General features: G+C 39.1%; 2 protein-coding genes across 3 annotated transcripts in view; both read right to left on the reverse strand.

Annotated features, from left to right (window-relative positions):
* LCT (lactase) overlaps positions 1 to 20,431 on the reverse strand; it is a 60,284-nt gene extending 39,853 nt beyond the window's left edge. The window contains exons 1-2 of the mRNA XM_004265531.3: positions 10,442 to 20,431; positions 2,160 to 2,239 (exon numbers count right to left, since the gene is read on the reverse strand). Of these exons, the coding sequence (XP_004265579.1) occupies positions 2,160 to 2,239; positions 10,442 to 11,081 (720 nt within the window). The 5' untranslated portion in view covers positions 11,082 to 20,431. The remainder of the gene's footprint in view (positions 1 to 2,159; positions 2,240 to 10,441) is intronic.
* A 139-nt stretch (positions 20,432 to 20,570) lies between these two features.
* MCM6 (minichromosome maintenance complex component 6) overlaps positions 20,571 to 22,623 on the reverse strand; it is a 45,816-nt gene continuing 43,763 nt past the window's right edge. For both annotated transcript variants that reach the window (XM_049712670.1, XM_004265447.3), the window contains one exon: positions 20,571 to 21,105. In XM_049712670.1, coding sequence (XP_049568627.1) covers positions 20,989 to 21,105 — 117 coding nt within the window. In that variant the 3' untranslated portion in view covers positions 20,571 to 20,988. The remainder of the gene's footprint in view (positions 21,106 to 22,623) is intronic.

The following is a 22,623-nucleotide window of genomic DNA, read 5'->3' on the forward strand; positions in this document are numbered from 1 at the left end:
AGGCCACAGTTTAAAGCCCATCCCAGCTGGCCTTAGCCTGGTCCACATTATTATTGGAGAACAGAACTCTCATGGTCCATGGACACCCCCGTCTGTGCTCCAGTTAAGGACATACCCCTCTGCCCTGTCTCTGGCCTACATATACTTTAAGAACTACAGATTCAGAGTCTAAACATATGCAGATACCACGGTGATCCCCTCCCTACCCTTTTCAGCGAGCCTTTTCTATCCTGGCCAAGACCAGATCATTGCCTGTCTTCTCCCCTTCTCTTCCCTTGGGACAAAGACCGTCAATAATGGTATCTGCTGACAACCCAGTGCACTGTGACATTTGATAACTGACTCTCCTCTGGCTCCCTATGGCTTTCCCAGTCAAGTTATCACTGGTGTTTACTCAACATTCCACAGGCTTGCTCCCCGCTGGTGAGCTCCACTCGAACCTTCCCCTCTGCCCTATCAGCGCTTGCTTTGTTTGTCAATTCCATACAGCACATGATCATTGAGTTCATACCCTTGAAAGTCACTGTGCTGGGTTTAAAGATGAGTGAGATCCACAGAAGCTTCCAACTTGATACAGAGTGTTAACAGATGCACTGACTATATGAAGAACAGGCAGAAAGTTCTAAGTGCTATATGAAAAATCCACATCAGTGGTCCTCAAATCTTGGTGAGGATTAGACTCACCTGGGAACTTGGGAAGCCTATGAAGGCCCACGGCAACCCTCCACATTAAGCCTTGGCCTCTGTGTTCTTTACTAGCTCTCCAGGTGATTCTGGTACATACCAAAGCTTGGGAACCGCTGATCTAAACAAGTGGCTAAGGGTTCCAAGCTGGGAGAGATCACATCAGGTTGAGTGAGGGAGTATTATTAACAGAGGCCTCCTGATGGAGGGCACATCCACACAGATGTTAAAAATAGATAGAATTTTGTTGGAAGAGATTTGAGGAAGGCCAGGAGGATAGGACTTGAGGTAGGGAATGCAGGAGAGTCGGCAGGAAAAATAGCATACACGCTGGGACAAAAAGGTGAGGCCAGAGAGCAAGAAGGCCTGAGTGAGCCATATTCTGGAAGGCCCTGAGGAATTTCACCAATTCAGGGGAGTGTAGCTTCTCAGTAGGGAAATGAACAAAACTGTGCTTTCGGAAGGTGGCCCAGATGCGTGGCAGGAGTGGGGGCAGAGAGACCAGTTCAAAGACTGCTGCTTGACAAACACTTTTCAATCAGCACTTTGGTCTCCTGAGCTCATAACTGATAGCAATTATCGCCCCTCGTAAAAGAATTTAGATGGTAATATGGCCATACAATCAGTCTTGGACCTGGCCATTTCAGATCCTTATCATGTCTGGTTTTTAAATCCCTGAGCTGGTAAATCTGAAATTGGACCTTGGCATATGGGGCCTCCATCATAACACAGACACCAGTGCTGCACAACTACAGAAATCAGTTGTTTTCTCTGAGGGCGTTCCATACCGCCCAGCAGCCAACATTACAAGGGCCAAAGCTGTTAAATTCTCAGATGTTTTAACTTTTCTTATTAAAATTATATTTAAAAGGTGTATTTAGACGAGGTCAAAACCAGGATGGGCACTCTAGGGGGACATTATTTTTAAAAAAAAAAAAAACCTTTACCCTAGTATCTGTTTTGCTAAAAACACTGACCTCTCTTCTAAGAAGCTCTTTTAATAAAAAGTCAGAGCAAGAGCAGAGGCATTTGACTTCTTTGTGCAGGCAAAAGCTGACACTTGACCAAGTGAGAGCTGGGGCTACAACAAATAGGATTTTGTTTTAAAGTAATTATGAATCTAGAGAATGCATAACACTCATAAGAGGCATTTGTAAGAATGTCAAGCAAACTATTATACAGAGGATGGATAAACAACAAGGTCCTACTGTATAGCACAGGGAACTATATTCAATATCCTGTGATAAACCATAATGGAAAAGAATATGAAAAAGAATATATATATATATGTATAACTGAATCACTTTGCTGTACAGCAGAAATTAACACAACATTATAAGTCAACTATACTTCAATAAAATAGATTAAAAAAAAGAATGTCAAGCCAACAGACAAAAATTTCTCTTGGTTTTTTAAAATTAAAATAGCAACTTTCCTGAGAAGTTACAGATGCTATTTCTTTGGGCTGTCATTACCTTGGCAAGTGCAGACGTAGACGGTTCTAGCAGGAGCTCGGAGACCACCTGGGCTCGCAGGACCACAGAGAGCTTTTGGCCTGAAACCAACCAGAGGAAGGGCTGAAGGTGAGAGAGGAAGGAGCCTGTGACCCCAGAAGCCCCTGGCGAACTCATTTCCTCTTGACCTTTCTATTCCATGTTCACTGACTTTAAAAAGGATTTCTTAAGAAATCACTCACATGATTTTACCCTAGCTGAAAGATTTCAGAAAAAAGGTAGCTTTTTTAAAAATGTCCTGGGCTTCCCTGGTGGCGCAGTGGTTGAGAGTCCGCCTGCCGATGCAGGGGACACGGGTTCATACCCCGGTCTGGGAGGATCCCACATGCCACGGAGCGGCTGGGCCCGTGGGCAATGGCCGCTGAGCCTGCGCGTCCGGAGCCTGTGCTCCGCAATGGGAGAGGCCACAACAGTGAGAGGCCCGCGTAACGCAAAAAAAATAAATAAAATAAATTTAAAAAAAAATTAAAAATGTCCTTTTAAAGAGTGTTTCATGTAAATCAGGATGGTGAAGTGCAGGACACTTATAAAGTCTTTTGTAAGAATAAAAGCAGTTCCTTCCCCCAACCCTGAGCAATGTAAAAGGCGGAAAGGAGAGAACTGCGTCCTAAGTTCCTAATAAACCTTGGTCTCTGCGTGCTTTACAAGCTCTCCAGGTGATTCTGATACACACTAAAGCTTGGGAACCATTGGTTCCAAACAGCTAAGAGTTCCAAGTGGGGAGAGACTTTTGAAAGGCAGGGCGCTCTCAGGGGACTGCTGTTTACCGGTCCTTTTTTGCTGTGCAAATGTCCATTCGACACTTACTGCGCATGAAGGAAATATAAACCTGTGCAGCTTGTACCCACTTGCTTTGATATTTGATCACCTAACAGTGGTGCTTAAGCTTATGTGCATCAGAATCACCTGTCCTTCTCATCAACCCACTGGGGTGGGCCCAGGAGCAAGTGCCTTTTAACAAGCTTCCTGGATGCTTCTGAGGCAGTGATGCTCAGACCACAACTCGAAACACGCTGCTGTGGACATGGGATTCCTCAGTTGTTAGCAGTGCCATCTAACTCTTTGATGTGCATAAGTCTTTATCTCCTGCTGGATTGTGTGCTCCTTGAGGAGCAAACTTAAACATTTCTCTAGGCCCTCCAAACAGCAAGCTTAGGACTGGGTGCATAGGCAGGTGCTCAGACCTGTGCTTTGGAAGCAGTAAACAAAAATTGAATGAAACCAGAGTTTGAGACTTAAACTATAAGACTATATGTCTGACTTCTCTCCTGCATCCAAATTCTATACAGGAGAAAGATCTCCCCAGTCAATGAAACCACCATTAACAACCACTGCCAACTATCAAAGTTCTTATTTTGATAAACATAATGGAACTTTGAAATCCCCTGAGAAGGGAATATCACTCAGAGACATTTAGTCCTCATTCTGATAAGATAACGATATTTTCCAGTTATTCAGTGATTGTGCCCGATGGAGCCATTTCACATTCCACAGATTTCCATGCTTCAGTCTATCATCACATCAGCTCACATAGAACACATGTTCTCAGACTGTGCTGAACACTTTAAAATGTACAATTTAGTATTATCTCTGGATCAATGACATGACACAAGAGTATAGTTAATCCCTAAGCACAATTGACCCACAAATCACTTCTATTTGACTTTACAAGCTGTTTTTAGAATCAGAGTGAACAAATGTACCTGAAGTCCCAGAAATTCTCATATCATACAAAATAAACTTCCCGATATGGTTCCCAACCTGTTCCCAGTGCAAGCACAAACTATATTTCTTAAAATAATGTAAAATGCAGATTACTCAAAACTAGATTCTCATTCTAAGCTTGCAGTTTCATGTTTTCTTGGGAATGAAATGGGGGGTAATTGCTCTGGCTTAAGATAATTTATCTTGTAATTTTTGCTGGATATGGTTAAAAGTCGGTATTCTTGTCTACAGAACTCAAAATCAGTATTTGCTGTGGGTTGAGAATTAACTGTTTCAAGGCCATGTAGAAAAATCACTGCACAGCACTGTGTAATTCATGTCCCTCACAGGCATTACTAGATTTCACTAAGGATAAGCTCAATTCTGTTTCCACCACAAAGGGAAGTTCTTCCTCCAAAAACCATTGCCGTTGTCCATTAAAAAATAGTCCCTTTCCGTTTGCTCCTTTCTCTTTTGCCCTAAATGCTTCAATAAAAGTAATACGGACAGTATTGAACTGCCAGTATCAATGCTTCAAGAGGTGGGTGGGGACTCAAGTGTTGCTGTAGATTGTGTCCCACTGTTGTACAAGAGGAGGGTGCTGTGTGCAACTCTACTCTTATGTGAGAGGGATGTTCACTCTCCTGCTCTCCCTCTGACTCTCTGCTAAGAATCTTCTTTTGTATCCTTCCCATGGTGCACATTAAAAACATCAATAGGAGGTTTATAATAACACATATAGAAAGATTAGAAAAGAACTTTTCAGAATTGTGGTAAAAATACATAACATAAAATTTACCATTAAATTTTTTTAAGTGGCTTTAAATACATCCACATTGCTGTGCAACTGTCACCACCATCTACCTCCCAAACTTTTCCATCATGTCAAGCTGAAACTCTGTGTCCATGATCAGTATCTCCCCCATTTCCCCCTCCTCCCAGCCTCTGGTAATCATTATTCTACTTTCTGTCTCTGTGAATTTGATCATTCTAGGTCCCTCACATAGGTGGAATCATACAATATTTGTCCTTTTGTGTCTGGCTTATTTCACTTAGCATAATGTCTTCAAGGTTCATCCATGTTGTAGCATGTGTCAGAATTTCATTTCTTTTTAACGCTGAATAATATTCAATTGTATGTATCTAGCATATTTTCTTTATCCATTCATCCTTGTCTGGGCATTTGGATTATTTCCATCTTTTGGCTATTGTGAATAATGCTGCTATGAAAATGGGTGTGCAAATATCTGTTCAAGTCCCTGCTTTCAATTCTTTTGGGTATATACCCACAAGTGCTAGATCATATGGTAATTTTATGTTTAATTTCTTGAGGAACTGCCACAGAGTTTTCCATAGTGGCTACACCGTTTACATACTGGCCAGCAATGCACAGGGTTATAATTTCTCTCTATCCTCACCAACACTTGGGATCTTCTGCTTTTAAAAAATAGTAGCCATTCTGGTGGCTGATGCACATAAGCAGGAGAATTAATCAATAAAATGTGGCTTAGTCCCACAATGGAATATCAGATAGCAATGAAAAGAAGATACTATAGCTATATTCAACAATATGAATAAGTTTTTGAAACACTTTTGTTGGAGAAAAAAGAAGTCCTAGAGGACTACAAAAAGTATAATACTCTTTCATGATGCTCAAAACCAAACCAATCAAAATTGAAAACTATATTGTTTAAGCACACATGCAGTTGGGATAGAAACTATATTTTTAAAAAAGTAATGGAATCTCAATGAGATACCATCAGAATGGCTAAAATAGAAAGGATGAAAATGCCAAACGTTGGTGAGGATGTGAGGCCACTGAAATTCTCACACACGGCTAGTGGGAGTATAAAATGGAACAATTGCTTTGGGAAACTGGCAGTTTCTTAGAAAGTCAAATACATCTCTCCCCTGAAATCCAGCAATTCCACTCCTAGGTATTTATCCAAGAGAAATGAAAACATATGTCCATGCAAAAACTTGTACAAGAACGTTCATAGCAACTTATTTATAGGAGATAAAAACTGGAAATTGCGCCAATGCCCCTCAATTGTGATACATCCATGATAGAACACCACTTAGAAGAAACAAGGAGCAAATTACTAATACAGCAACAAAATAATCTCACAAACATGCCAAATGAAAAAAGACAAACAAAAAAGTACATACTTACGATTCCATTCGTAACTATGCTGATAGAAGTCAGATCAGTGGTTGTTCCTTGGGTAGGGATTGATTAGGAAGGGATAAAACTGATCAGGAATGGGATTTTTGGAGGTGTTGGTTAATGTCTTATATCTTGATAAAGGTATGGGTTACATGGATGTATGGGTTTGTCAAAACTAATCAAAGTGTAAAATTAAGATCTATGCACTTCACTGTGTGTAAATCATACCCTGATAAAAAAATTCTTAGGAAAAAATCAGAACTGCATTTCACCTTGTTTATTTTCTAATCAGCAGTAAATGGGAGTTTAATTTTTTTTTTTTTTTTTTTTTTGTGGTACGCGGGCCTCTCACTGCTGTGGCCTCTCCCATCGCGGAGCACAGGCTCCGGACAAACAGGCCCAGCGTCCATGGCTCACGGGCCCAGCCGCTCCGCGGCATGTGGGATCCTCCCGGACCGGGGCACGAACCCGTGTCCCCTGCATCAGCAGGCGGACTCTCAACCACTGCGCCACCAGGGAAGCTCGGGAATTTAATTTTTAAACATATTTTTAAAACATGGTGAATGTTGGGGGGCTACAATATATTTAGTAAAATCCCAATTTTTCTGTAATTAAATATTTTTATTCAAAACGTTTGACCTTGTACCTCCATTACGGACACCAAATGGGGAAGAGGGGAAAGCCATAGACTAATAAAAATGGATGGAATATTTAGCACAGTGGTAACCTGGGATGGGGTGGGGGAGAATGGGAGATGAGATAGGGAAGAATATACAAGTAGACATAAGTTGTGGTATGGTTTGTTTTGTTTTATAAACTCTCAACCTTCCAATTAATTTTTTAACATTAAAAAACTGAGATATAATTCATATACCATAAAATTCATTGCTTTAAAGTATACAATTCAGTGGTCTTTAGTACATTTACAAAGCTGTGCAACCATCTCCACTAATTCCAGAACATTTTAGTAACCCAGGAAGAAATTATATAACCATTAGCAGTCACTTCCCATTCTCTCTTCTAGCCCCAGATATAGCTACTCTACTTTAGTGTCTCTATAGATTTGTCTACTCTGGATATTTAATATAAATGAAATCATATAATATGTGGTCTGAGACTGGCTGCTTTCACTTAGCATAATATCTTCAAGGATTATCATGTTGTAGTACGAATCAGTACATCATTCCTTTCAAGGGCTGAGTAATACTCCATTGTACTGATATGCCACTTTTTGTTTATCCATCAATTGATGGACATTAGGGTTGTTTCCACTTTTGGTTATTACGAATAATACTGCTATGAACATTTGTGATGCGTTTTTGTCTGGACATTTGCTTTTATTTCTCTTGGATATATACCTAGGAGAGGAATTGTTGAGTCATATGGTAACTCTAAAATTTAACCTGAGGAACTGCCAAACTGATTTCCAAAGTGGCTGCACCATAATTCATTCCCACCAGCAAAGTATGAGTGTTCCAATTTCTCAGCATCATTGCCAACACTTGTTATTGTGTCTTTTTTTAAAAAAATAAATTTATTTACTTATTTATTTTTGGCTGCATTGGGTCTTCATTGCTGTGCGCGGGCTTTCTCTGGTTGCAGCAAGTGGGGGCTACTCTTCGTTGCGGTGCGCAGGCTTCTCATTGTGGTGGCTTCTCTTGGTGTGGAGCACAGGCTCTAGGTGCATGGGTTTCAGTAGTTGTGGCATGTAGGCTCAGTACTTGTGGCTCTTGAGCTCTAGAGCACAGGCTCAGTAGTTGTGGCACACAGGCTTAGTTGCTCTCCAGCATGTGAGATCTTCCTGGGCCAGGGCTGGAACTTGTGTCCCCTGCATTGGCAAGCAGATTCTGAACCACTGCGCCACCAGGGAAGTCCCTGTCTGTCTTTTTTATTACAGCCATCCTAATTGATGTGAAGTGGTGTAATATATATATTATATATATGTATTATATATTATATATAATTTTTTGCTGTTTTCTTACTCTTTAAAAAATTGAAGCATAATTGACCTACAACACTATGTTAGTTCCATGTGCACAACATAGTGATTCAATAATTCCGTGTTACAAAATCACCACAGTATTCTGTTATATTTTAATTGCTGGACTGAGTGGTCACTCCATGGGTGTTAGTTATTATGTGGCTGAACCACACTGACTATTTTGTCAGCTCCATCTTAGGCCCACAGTCCTAACCCCTCCCCTTCCTGTGTGACTGAGCTTTAGCCTACTCACAAGTAATGCACCCAAGCCAGATAAGTTTCCTATCAACTTTTACCCTTGTCTTCATCAGATACAAGAACTGGAAGAATGCTCTTTAGCTGACACAGATGGTTAATGGTCCTCAAGGAATAATGGTCATGAGACCCCCAAGGGGATGGAAAAACTTCCAGTCCCACTGGTGCAGATGTGCTTCTCCCTTAATAATCAGACTGCATTTTTAGCTTTGGCCCCTTTAAATTCCCTTGTGCCCCTTTTGGCAGTAAGGAATACAGCTGCAAATGCTTCCAGATCGCTGTTCACCCGATCTTACCCATATGTAAATTACCCACAATAAACTCCATAATTGCATTTTATGAAGTTGCCTGCTTCACTTTTTGGTCTCAAAGTTCCTTTTCAGTTTGGGGGATATTATTCAATATCCCCACCTTCAAAAAGTTATTTTGCTTTTAACCAACATATGTTGGTTAAAAGCGGCCATGGCTCACGGGCCCAGCCGCTCGGCGGCATGCGGGATCTTCCCGGAGCAGGGCACGAACCCGTGTCCCCTGCATCAGCAGGTGGACTCTCAACCACTGCGCCACCAGGGAAGCCCAACATAATTTTTAATAGTGAAAATTAAATAAACTTATATACAAAAATGAAAGAATATTTTAAACTCTATGATCCATTAATATAATGGGAACCTGTAACAACACTGAAAATCATGCTTTCAAAGAGTTTTTAATAAAATGAGAATATATTCATTAAATATGTTAAGTTTCAAAGGCAGAGTATACAAGTATGCAGATGTATTATATACTATGTATAAAAATATACATACAGTATATAATAAAAACCAGGAAGCATATATAATCCAAAATTGGTTCTCAAAATTGGTGTACCAATTTTTTGGTGTACCTAGCCTAGATTCACCTAAGGAATTTATTAAAATCAATGTCCTGATTCCATCTGGGCCTACTGAATTGGAACCTTAAACTAGCCATGAAGCAGGAATACGGACAATTGTAAGCATGCTCTTCTCACTATCTGTCAGCATATTATTATTTTATCTTTGTATTTGTCTCCCCTGCTGGAATATAGGCTTCAACTAGAACATGTAACTCGCTTTGCATAAGAAAAAGGGGAGGCTCAGGAATTCCCTGGAGGTCCAGTGGTTAGGACTCTGGGCTTCCACTGCAGGGGGCATGGGTTTGATCCCTGGTCGGGGAACTGAGATCCCCCAAGCTGAGGGGCATGACCGAAACACACACACACACACACACACACACACATAAAATAAAAATAAATAAATAAATAAAAGAAAACAGGGTGGATGAGAGGATGGGCAATCTTGAAATGGTAGGAAGAGTCAGGGATGCAGGACTGGAGAAAGGAGGACAGAAAGATAATCGGTGATAGTGCAGACTCAAGATTGGGCAAGGGGACTTCCCTGGCGGCGCAGTGGTTAAGAATCTGCCTGCCAATGCAAGGGACATGGGTTCGAGCCCTGGCCTGGGAAGATCCCACATGCCGCAGAGCAACTCAGCCCATGCGCTACAACTACTGAGCCTGCGCTCTAGAGCCCACAAGCCACAACTACTGAGCCCGCGTGCCACAACTACTGAAGCCTGCGCGCCTAGAGCCCGTGCTCCACAACGAGAAGCCACGACAATGAGAAGCCCGCGCACCACAACGAAGAGCAGCCCCCACTCACCACAACTAAAGAAAGCTTGTGCACAGCAACAAAGACCCAACACAGCCAAAAATAAATAAATAAATTTATTAAAAAAAAAAAAAAGATTGGGCAAGGGGGCTCAAAAGATATTTTTCAAAGGGAATGCTGGGCACTGTACAATGTAAACCACCCCTACCTACCTCCACTGGGAAATCTTCAGTACGGTATTAATTTCTCACTAATAAATAGATATGGGGGACTTTTTTTAGGCTGTGCTTTGTGGCATGCGGAATCTTACTTCCCCGACCAGGGATGCTTGAACCCATACCCCCTGCGGTGGAAGCTCGGAGTCTTAACCACTGGACTGCCAGGGAAGTCCCAAAGGGACTATTGGAGGTAAGTGGAAAGAAATGCTGAGTCCTGCTTTAAGGAGGGTGGAGGAAGGTGGGTAATGAAGGCTGCCGGTGGGTCAGCCACCTGGGTCATGTGTACTCACCTTGAGAAGCATATTTTTCATGGAAAATCTCATAGGCTTTTCTGTGGGCATCAGTGAGGATCTGGAGACGTGAAGATCTTGATTCCTGGTGGGGAAGCTCCATTATCACTTCCTCCAAGTCACTAAAAGTGAACCAGATCTCAACTAGGTCCCCAAAGGAGTGGAAGATGAAGGAGGCATAGTCAGCAAAGAGATCAGCAAAGGCCTCAGTTCTCTGGACGGTGCTGGCAGGAAGGGTCTGGTGGTGCAGGACCACCAGGGGCTGAAGCTGAGCACTCTTGAGGGCCTCAAGGAGTTGCCGGTAGCACTGCACTGTTTCCTTGTCTGGGTTCTTGGAGGTTCCTTCTGGGAGTAGCTGTGCCCACGGCAGAAATACTTTGTAATGAGTGATCATAATGGCACGAACACTGCTAAAGTACTCTGGCAGGAAAGAGGGCAGTGGCTGGTGACAAACATAAATTTCTTTGTCTCCTGTTACAAAGGGAGCATCCTGGTTTCCCAGTGGACCCCTCAGGTTGTGTAGCAAGTCGCTGGTTAGAGGACCAGCAGCTGAAATGAAGTTTCTATCAGATTCCCAGTCTAACCCCCAACAAGAAAAACTTAGGAGGACAATAAGGACTAAATGCCAGACTAGCTCCATCTTCAAGGAACTGTTAGGAGGTATGTGGAATACTTACTTTATAACTACAGTTGAGGTTGTAAAATACTAAGTGACTGTAAACACTTACTATGTAACTGGGTTATCTACGATAATAAGATCAGTATGTGATTCACCTATGTAACATCAAAAAAATTTAAAACTATAAGAGATAACACAAAAACCTCAAACTTCTCACACAATTTATGCCAAGGAACCTGGGAAGTGTCTGCAGAAAAAAAGTTCTCCACATTTTTTCTTACTTACAAATTATTTTAAAACTTATTTACATAGCAGAACAAAAGTGAGTTCCTCGCCAAACTTTTTTTCTCCTTTAAAAACATGTAGCGGGGGGGGCTTCCCTGGTGGCGCAGTGGTTGAGAGTCCGCCTGCCAATACAGGGGACACGGGTTCGTGCCCTGGTCCGGGAAGATCCCACATGCCGCGGAGCGGCTGGGCCCATGCGCCATGGCCGCTGAGCCTGCGCATCTGGAATCTCTGCTCTGCAACGGGAGAGGCCACAACAGTGAGAGGCCCACATACCGAAAAAAAAACACACAAAAAAAAACATGTAGAGGGACTTCCCTGGTGGCGCAGTGGTTAAGAATCCGCCTGCCAATGCAGGGGACATGGGTGCGAGCCCTGGGTCCGGGAAGATCCCACACACAGTGGAGCAACTGAGCCCGTGCGCCACAACTACTGAGCCTGTGCTCTAGAGCCCGTGAGCCACAACTACTGAGCCTGCGTGACACAACTACTGGAGTCCGCGCCTGGAGCCCTTGCTCCGCAAAAGAGAAGCCACCACAATAAGAAGCCTGCACACCACAATGAACAGTAGCCCCCACTCACTGCAAGTAGAGAAAGCCTGCGCACAGCAACAAAGACCCAACGCAGCCAATAAAAAAAAAAAAAAAAAAAAAAGTAGGGACTTCCTGGTGGTTCAGTGGTAAAGAATCCACTTTACGAGGCAGGGGACACGGGTTCGATCCCTTGTCAGGGAACTATGATCCCACATGCCACAGGGCAACTAAGCCTGCACGCCACAACTACTGAGCTCTTGCGCCCCGTCTAGAGCCCGTGTGCCACAAACTACAGAGCCCACGTGCCGTGGAGCCTGTGCACCACAACTAGAGAAGAGAAAAAACCTGCATGCCACAACTAGAGAGAAGCCTGGGAGCCGCAATGAAGACACCAAGTGCCACAACAGAAGATCCCGCATGCCTCAGTGAAGATCCCAAGTGCCGCAACTAAGACCCCACGCAGCCAAAAATAAATAAATAAAAAATCTTAAAAATAAATAAAATAAAATAAAAATATGTAAGTAAATGATGAACACATTTTGTAAAAGATTCAAACAATACAGAAATATATATGAAAACTTACTAATTCCCCTCTTCCCTTCCCTTCATAGGGTAATCACTTTCAACACTGTGCTTCCTTCCAGTTTCCTTTCTCTGTACATATTAATGGCTGTTCAGGAGTTGGAATGCCAGTGTTTAAATCTCATCTGGCGAAAGTTACTAAATTTCTCTGTGCCTGTTTCCTCATCTGTATAATGGTGACAGATAGGTTGTGAGATTTAAATGAGGTCATTCATTAGCATATTAAGAACAATGCAACTGAATGATAGCTATTATTACATATATATAATGCAAACATACATGTGTATAACATTTAAAATATATAATTTAACATATATGGAATTATGTCTTATGTAGCATTCCTCAGTTGTTTTTTATTTTCCTTCACTTAATAGTGCTTGGAGCTCTGTTTATACCAGAATATGTAGACCCACTTCTTTTTAACAGATGCATAGCATTCCACAGTAAGGTTGTACCATAGTTTAACCTCTTGCGTATTGAACACTGGTTGGTTCTTAATTTTAATATGTTGCAAATTAATATCTGTATCTTTAGTTATACATCTTTGTCCACATTTCTTTTCTTTAAGATAGATTCTTAGAAATTAAGTTGCTGACTCAATGGCATGCCCATTTGGAATTTTTATTGTAATCCAAAGTCTTCTAAAACAGGCTTCTTCAAATTTAAATCCTACCTACAGTTAGAAGTGTGTCTAAATCTCTCTGGTTTGCTCACACCTGTTATAAAACTTCATATTTTGGACACTTGTTTCTGTTTAGAGGGGTAGCTTTTCAGGTTAATTGGCTACTTGTTTTTCTTCTTTATATCCTTTGTACATTTTTATTAACTTATTATTGATATAAGAACTCTTAATAGAGTTTGGATATCATGTATTAAAATGTGATAGAAAAAAAATTTCTCTCTAGTGTTAGTTTTAAAATTTGGTTTATAGTGTCCTTCAAAATACATTACTTGGTACCATATTTTTGAAAGCTTGTGTCAAATGTATTATTTAATATTCTTGTTTCTAATCTTTAGATCTTTAGCCCATCTTGAATTTTAACTTTGTTTGTGCTGTGTGGTAGGTTTATCAATTTCTAATGGGTTACTGAATAGGCCATTCTCTCCCCACTATTTGAAATGCCAACTATCAGAAATGAAATATCTATCTAGACATATGTGTTTCTAGACTTTCTACTCCTTGTCTATCTATTCCTGTGCCAGTACCACAGTATTTCAATTTTTATACCTGTGTAGCGTAGTACTTTTCACTTTATGATAGGACATGGCCTCTTCTATCATTCTTTTTCCTAGAATTGTCTTGTTAATGTATATATATATTCATTTTAATAGAAAGTTTTATTTCACTTAGTGGAATTTTCAAGGTGGCCCTGACAACTTCATATAAATGTATCATTTTTCAGATTCCTGTGTTTATAATCATTGTTATCTCTCTAAAAGCATATTATATTAATTATAGAAATATTAAATAAATGCATTCTCATAAATATCCCCAAAATTTAGATAATAGTTCCATTTGCCTTATACCTAATCCCAGCTACTTCCTAAAAAGTATTCACCATTTATTACATGTGTATGTACATAAAGAATATACTTTTACCTAACAAGTTTACAAAATAAGAGGTACTATAATGTGAGTATTGATCTACAACTGGTATTTTTACCATATAGCACAACTTGGAGATCTTCACATTGTGCAAATATTGATATATCTTATTCTTTTTGAAAGCTGCACTTTGTGACCTTGCATAATCATTAATTTGTTGATTAGGTTTTAGGTTATTTTCCATTTTCAGTGTCACAATGTCACAATGAATGTCACTGTATATGCCTTTTTCTATACATATATAGGTTATTTCTTCAGGGAAAATATTGAAGAGTACAATTGCTGGGTAATAGGGTAGTCAGTTATATTTTAACTTCTAATGGTACTGACAAATTTTTCCCTAAAAGGAGTGTCCCGATTTATACTCCTACCAGTAGTGCATTACAACATCAAATTCCAGACAAACCCACCAATGCTATTACAATATTATCAAATTATTAGTGTGTTTATAATTTTGAATGATTTTTAAAATTGATTTGTGTCAGCTCTGTATCCATTTTGGGAAATAATCTTTTTCCCATTATAAACTGAGAAAATATATAGCTATTGAAACATATATATAGTATATTCTTCTCATCTGCAGCTTATTTTTCCTGGACATTAATCCTTTCTCTCGTATATAGGTTGAGAAAACATTTTCCCAATCTGTAGCTCTGGTTTTTAATTTTTAAACTTTGGTGTAGTCAAATTTATTAATTTTTTTCCTTATGGCATCTCTGCTTATACATAGTTTTAAAAAGCCTCTTCTACAAAGTTATAAGAAAAGCTTGTATTTTTCCTTTTTAAAATTAATTTTTAAAAATTGATACAATTGACATATAACATTATATTTGTTCCAGGTGTACAACATGATTGTATACACTGCACACATATCACCACAATAAATCTAGTTAACATATCCATCACCACACATAGATACGAATTTTTTTCTTGTGTGTGGTGAGAACGTTTAAGATCTACTCTCTTAGCAACTTTCAAATAAGAGTGTTATTAACTATAGTCACCATGGTGTACATTACATCCCCATGACATTTATTTTGTAACTGTAAGTTTGTACCTTTTGACCACTTTCACCCATTTCACCCACCTACCACCTCCACCTCTGGCAACCACCAATCTAGCCTTTGTACCTATGAGTTCATTTTTTATTTTATTAAAAATATTTTTTTAGGGACTTCCCTGGTAGTCCAGTGGTAAAGAATACACCTTCCAATGAAGGGACACGGGTTTGATCCCTGGTCGGGGAACTAAGATCTCACATGCTGCAGGGGAACTAAGCCCACATGCCACAACTACTGAGCTCACGCACCTCAACATGAGAGCCTGCATGCCGCAAACTACACAGCCCATACACCCTGGAGCCTTCGCACCACAATTAGACAGAGAAAACCCGCACACCACAACTAGAGAGAAGCCTGTGCACTACAACTAGAGAAGCCCATGTGTCACAACGAAAAGATCCCGCATGCTGCAGCTAAGACCCAACATAGCCAAAAAAATAAAATGAATAAATTAAAAAGTTACTCTAAAAATGTTTTAGATTCCACACAGATTATACACTATTTGTCTTTCTGTCTTATTTCATTTAGCATAATGCCCTCCAGTTTCATCCATGTTGTCACAAATGACAAGATTTCCTTCTTTTTAGGGCTGAATAATACTTGATTGTACATATATATACATTTTATGCATTCTTCCATCAGTGAACACTTAGGTTGCTTCCATGTCTTAGCTATTGTAAATAATGTGGCAATGAACATGAGGGTGCATCAATCTTTTTGAGTTAGCTTTTTCATTTTCTTCAGATAAATACCTAGAAGTGGAATTGCTGGATTTATATGGTAGTTCTATTTTTAGTTTTTTGGGAAACCTCTATGTTTTCCATAGAGGCTCTCACCAATATTACACAAGAGTTCTCTTTTCTCCACATCCTTGCCAACGCTTGTTATTTTTTGCCTTTTTCATAATAGCCTTTCTCATGGGTGTAATGTAATAGCTCATTGTGGTTTTGACTTTCATTTCCCTGATGATTAGTTATGTTGAGCACCTTTTCATGTATGTTGGCAATCTGAATATCTTCTTTGGAAAAATGCCTATTCAGATTATCTGCCCATTTTAGATGGTTATCTTGTATAAATTCTTTACATACTTTGGATATTAAGCCCTTATCAGATACAGTATTTGCAAATATCTTCTCCCATTCTTTTTCATTTGACTGATGGTTTTCTTTGCTGTGCAGAAGCTTTTTAGTTTGTTGTAGCCCTATTTATTTATTTTTGCTTTTGTTGCCTTTGCTTTAGCGTCAAATCCAAAAAATCATTGCCAAGATTGATATCAAGGAACCTACCACCTGTGTTTTCTTCTAGGAAGTTTATGATTTCAGGTTTAATCTCCAACTCTTTAATCCATATTAACTTTTGTGTATGGTGTAAGGTAGTGATCTAGTTTTCCCAACACCATTTATTTAAGAGACCGTCTTTCCCTATCGTATATTTTTGGTTCCTTTGTTGTAAATTAACTGACTATATATACATGGGTTTATTTCTAGGTTCTCTATTCTGTCCTACTGATCTATACGTATGTTTTAATGTCAATACCATAATGTTTTAATTACTATACCTTTGTAATACAGCTTGAAATCAGGAAGCATGATACCTCTAGCTTTATTCTTTCTCAACACTGCTTTGGCTATTCTGGGTCTTTTGTGGTTCCATACAAGTCTTAGGATTGTCTGTTCTATTTCTGTGAAAAATGCCATGGAAATTTTGATAGAGATTGCACTGAATGTGTAGATTCCTCTGGATAGTATGGGCATTTTAACAATATTAATTCTTCCAATCTGTAAGCACGGAATATCTTTCCATTTATCTGTGTCTTCTTCAATTTCTTTCACCACGCTTATAGTTTTCAGTGTACAGGTCTTTTACCTCCTTGGTTAAATTTATCCCTAGGTATGTTTTTTCTTACTATGCAACTGTAAATGGGATTATTTCCTTAATTTCTTTTTCTGGTAGTTTTTATTAGTGTATAGAAATGCAGATTTTTGCATATTGATTTAGTATGCTGCAATTTTGCTGAATTCATTGATCAATTCTAAGTTTTTTGGTGGAGTCTTTAGGGTTTTCTATATGCAACATCATGTCATCTGCAAATAGTGACAATTTTACTTCTTAATTTGGATGCCTTTCTTTCCTAGCTCTGGCTAGGATTCCAATACTATATTGAATAAGAGGTGAGAGCAGGCACCCTTGTCTCATCCCCAAGAGTATGATTAGCTGTGGGCTTGCCATTTATGGCCTTTATTTTTAATATTTGGCCATGCTGGGTCTTAGTTGTGGCACATGGAATCTTTGTTGCCGTGTGCAGGATCCGTTTTTAGTTGTGGCATGCAGGATCTAGTTCCCCGACCAGGGATCGAACCCGGGCCCCCTGCAATGGGAGCACAGAGTCTTAACCAGGGGACCACCAGGAAAGTCTCTATGGCCTTTATTATGTTGAGGTACTTTCTCTCTATATTCAATTTGTTGACAGTTTTTTAAAATCATAAATGGATGTTGAATTTTACCAAATGCTTTTTTCCCCATCTACGGAGAGGACCATGATTTTTATCCTTTTTGTTAAACTGGTGTAATACACTAATTGATTTTCAGATGTTGAATCATCCTTGCATCCTGGAATAATCCCACTTGATCATGTTGTATGGTCATTTTAACATACTGTTGAAGTTTTGTTAAGGATTTTTGCATCTATTTTGTACATCAGGGATATTGGCCTATAATTTTCTTTTCTTTAGGTGTCCTTGTCTGGCTTTGGTATCAGGGTAATGCTGGTTTCATAAAATGAATTTGGAAGTGGTTCCTCCTCTTTGATTTTTTGGAAGTGTTTGAGAAGGACTGGTATTAATTCTTTAAATGGTAGAAGTCATCAGTGAAGCCATATGGTCCTGGACTTTTGTTGGGAGGTTTTTGATTATTGATTCAATCTCCTCACTACTAACCAGACTACTCACATTTCACATTTCATCATGATTCAATCTTGGTAGGTATGTTTCTAGCAGTCCACTTCTAGGCTATCCAATTTGTTGGCCAACAATCATTCACAGTAACATCTGATTCTTTGTATTTCCATGGTACAACTTGTAACACCTCCTCTTTCCTTTCTGATTTTGAGGGCTTTTTTTGTGAGTCTAGCTAAAGTTTTACCAATTTTATCTTAAAAAGAAAAAAACCAGCTCTTAAGTTTCATTGCTCTTTCCTTTCTTCTACTAACTTTGGGCTTCATTTTTTTCCCCCCGAGATAGCAAGTTAGGTTGCGATCTTTGTTTCTTGATGTAGGCTTTTATCCCTATATACTTCCCTCTTAGACTGTTTTTGCTGTATCCCGTAAGTTTTGGTATGTTGTTTCCATTTTCATTTCTCATTATTTTTAAATTTCTTCTTTGACCCATTGGTTGTTCAGTAGGTTGCTTAATTTCCACATATTTGTGAAATTTTTAGGCTTCTTGTAGTTGATTTCTAGTTTTATACCATTATGGTCAGAAAAGATGCCTGATATTGATTTCAGTCTTCTTAAACATATTGACTTGTTTTGTGTCCTAACATATGATCTGTCCTGAAGAATTTTCCATGTGTGCTTGAAAAGAGTCTATATTCTGTTGCTTTTGGATGGAATGTTCTGCATGTCTGTTACATCCATCTGGTCTAAACATGTTATTTAAGGTCAGTGCTTCCTTATTGATAATCTGACTGGATGATCTATCCTTTTGATGAAAGTGGGGTACTAAAGTTCCCTGCTATTATTGTTTTGCTGTCTATCCTGTTAATATTTGCTGTCTATGTCTGTTAATACTTGCTTTATATATTTAGGTGCTCCACAGCTTTATTTGCACATTTTCTTTTCCATGTGTCCTAGAGATATTTCCATTTCAAACATCTTCATTTCCCTCATTTTAGTTTGCATAACTCAGAGCATTGCTATATCACAATTTATGTAGTCATTTGCTTATTGATGGACATCTGTCGGCATTTGGTTGAAAATACATTAAATTTATGGATCAGTTGACAACTTACAATATTTAAGATGTCCTATTCAGAAAGAAGTTACATCTGCTTACTAAATACTCATCTAATTTTCTTCATAAAGATCTTATACATGCTCCATCATCCATTAGCCACTTCGTTTCCCTGACAAGTAACATGTAGAGAAAGGGGGTGTGTGAAAAAGTAAGCACACTTATTCAGATGGGTAAAAACTGATTTTAGTTGTATTAATGGCCTCACTTTGCTTTAGAGCCCCTACTTTCACTAACGACAGAATTGGGGAGGAGAAGACAGATTCACCATTAAGGAACTCATCTTCCCTGGGCTTCACACTTTGCTTTGGGGTTCAGTATTTGATCAAATTGAAGTTCAAATTTCTGTCAGGCTGTTTCTCTTTTCGGAACCTCCTCACCCCATTTTCTTTATCAAGTTGGGAATCAGTGCATGGAAGGAACTCTTTCTTGCTGTCTTCTGAGTTTTTACTCGTTGTTCTTCCTATCACCTGTTACTGAACGTCCCTGCCTTAGTCCATGCCTTATCCTAGACTCTCCTGTCTCAACAGGAAGTCTGAGATCCTGTACACTGAAGTTTCCTTATTCCAACAGGCTCTCCTACCTCCATTAATTAGGAACATAGTTTTCACAGGAGCTTATACCCTGCAGCTGCTAACTGCAACTTCTCTATCCATTTCCAGTCTCCCTTACCCTATTGTACGCAAACCAGTGGAGAGAGGTTTGTATTAGTGAACTCAAATACCACATATAAACATTCCCCAACTGGCCCCGCAGGCCCCAGAATCATCTGTTGTCAAAAGCTGCAGCAAAAGGAAATGCTACATCATGTACATACTGATCAAAGCTAAGCCTCAGGGACTATTAATATCATAAACAGCAATAACTCTTTTCCTGGAAAAATGCCATAAAATTTAAGGGTGGTCTGTAATATAGAAAATGACATATTGGGGACTCCCCTGGCGGCCCAGTGGTTAAGACTTCACCTTCCAATGCAGGGGGTGTGGGTTTGATCCCTGGTTGGGGAGCTAGGACCCCACATACCTCGTGGCCAAAAAACCAAAGGAAAAAACAGAAGCAATACTGTAACAAATTCAATAAAGACTTTAAAAGTCGTCCACATCAAAAAAAATCTTAAAAAAAAATGTATTTCCCTTAAAAAAGCAGTTAGAAAATAATTCTGAGACCTTACTCTTAGGATATATAAGTTAAAAAAGTTATTAAAGAGTAATGCAAAAAGTATAATAAACTTTTTATTTTCATAAACTGTCTTTAAAAAAAAACCAAAGAGAACTGGAATTAACCTTGGAAAGTCATCTCCAAGGCCTCTTAGCTTTCACACTAACAAATTCTTATAAGGACTCTCCTCACAGGAACCTATACCTAAATGTTTACCATAATGCCGTATTTCCACCCCTTTGCCCCAGGAATCAAGAAAAAGGGAAAGACTCATATTCATGAATAAATGGAAGCAATAATTTATAATAGAAATAAAGCCAATAGACAACTGCAGAAAAAGTTATTTTGGTGAAAAAAAGTAGTTGGCAATTGAAAAATGTTATTTCTCCAATAAGACACCACATAACAAAAACAACAGACCTTTTCCTACACATGAAAACAAAGGTCTCAGTTATAGAAATGACACACTATTGCAATCCAACTTTTTTTAGGCAAGAAGCACACTAAACAAAGGGTTAAAACCTGCGTTGGTATAAAAGGAATGTGACATATGAGGCAATCAACTTGGTTCTTCTTCCTCAGAGTAAATCTTCCTGAATCATCACTCCCAGAAGCACTTCTCTGGCTAGTAGAGCTCCACCCAGACTCCACGCCAGAGGTGGAAGGCCAGTTTCTCTGGTTACTTTCAATAGCTCAATCTTCAAGCAAGTAGTTAGGGTTAACTACTAAGTAGGGATCTTCTTCATAGCTCTCACTTCCTTCTGTGGAGCCTTTCAATCCAGCTTGGGTGAGCTCAATTAGAACATGATCCTATGAAACACAAACGTTTGTCCTCAGTTCTCCAGCAGTATTATAAGAATGCTAAGATACACAGGACTTGGACTTGACCCTTCTTCTGAATATTTGTGACTAACATTTTCTTTCATTTCCCCCCAGAAACTCTCTCAGAAAAAGGACTATATCTTAAAGTCAATATCAAGCTTCTGCTAAGTCACCTTCCCATTAGGATATAGACTTTTTCATATCATAAACTTCTTTTGAAAAATTAAGAAATACATCAGTAAGACTGACGTTGTGATTTTAATCAGGTTCCCTAGCATATATATCAACTACTTATAAATATAACTTCAAAAAAGAACATATGAATTTTACAATCATGCAATTGTATAAAATCCTCTGATAAGTATGTTTATGATTCTGTTTATCACTCTGATAAGTGTTTAATTTCACTTAATATTATGTTAATTTTTAATTATTGGCCACTGAACTCTTTTATATACCATCCATTCATAATTTAGTTAGAAGTAGAATCTAAAGATAATTAACATGAAACAATTTTCCCTCTGACCTATTAACTAATTAAAAAAAGCAGAACATGCCATGTGGCTTAATAAACTTGATGACAGATTTGAAGCCATGATGTAACTATAAGTCTAATACGTCCACAAATGAGAAAGGCTCCTACCGAAGGCCCATACAGAGGAACTCAGGAAATAGTGATGTGATCCTAAGAAGGTGGAAAAGGCCCACAGTATAAGCACTAATTCCACTAAGAGGGATTGGACACTTTCAAGCACTCACTCTATGTACTAACACACCTTCACAGGAAGCATATTTGATTAGCACAGTACAAGTTCCTTAGTCTTCTGTACTGAGTTGGCTCAGGCGGTGAGTCAAACTTAAAAAGGTAAGCACAATTTAGATCAGTTAATTTCACAACGTGTCCAAATGTGGATTTCTTGCATGGACCATCTTATCTTACACTGATCCCAGGGCCACAAGGGAGGGAAGGGCTGGCCTGATGTAAACACATTGCCCACCACTAACTAGATAGACAACTCTGAGCACAACGCCACCCCAGTTCAGCTTTATTTTTATACATATTATTCATTAAATTTTGAATGAAATAGTTCTTCCCACACCCCCACACCTGTAACCATAGACTCATCTAGTTCTATAGGGAAATAATTTTTCAGATGACAAACCCTGATATGTGACAACTATAATATTTATATAGTGAGCATTGTGAAGTCAACTGCAATCTCTGCCATTTGAACAGAAAAATTCAATCATTTAACAAGTATTTGAGCCCTCTATGACTTAGGCACCACTGTAGATTCTGGGGACACAGTGGCTAAAGAAACAAAGTCCCTGTCCTCATGGTGCTTGCATGTTAACAAGAGAGACAAAATAAACACCTAAATAAAGACTATACTGCCAGGCAATGATAAGCACTATGAAGAAACAAAGCAGGGTAAAGGGGTGACAGCAAGGAAGAGGCTATTTTGACTGGCCAGGCAAGAATAACTTCTCCGAGAAGGTAACATT

The sequence above is a fragment of the Orcinus orca genome, chromosome 7, assembly GCF_937001465.1.
Source record: "Orcinus orca chromosome 7, mOrcOrc1.1, whole genome shotgun sequence".
Lineage (NCBI taxonomy): Eukaryota > Metazoa > Chordata > Mammalia > Artiodactyla > Delphinidae > Orcinus > Orcinus orca.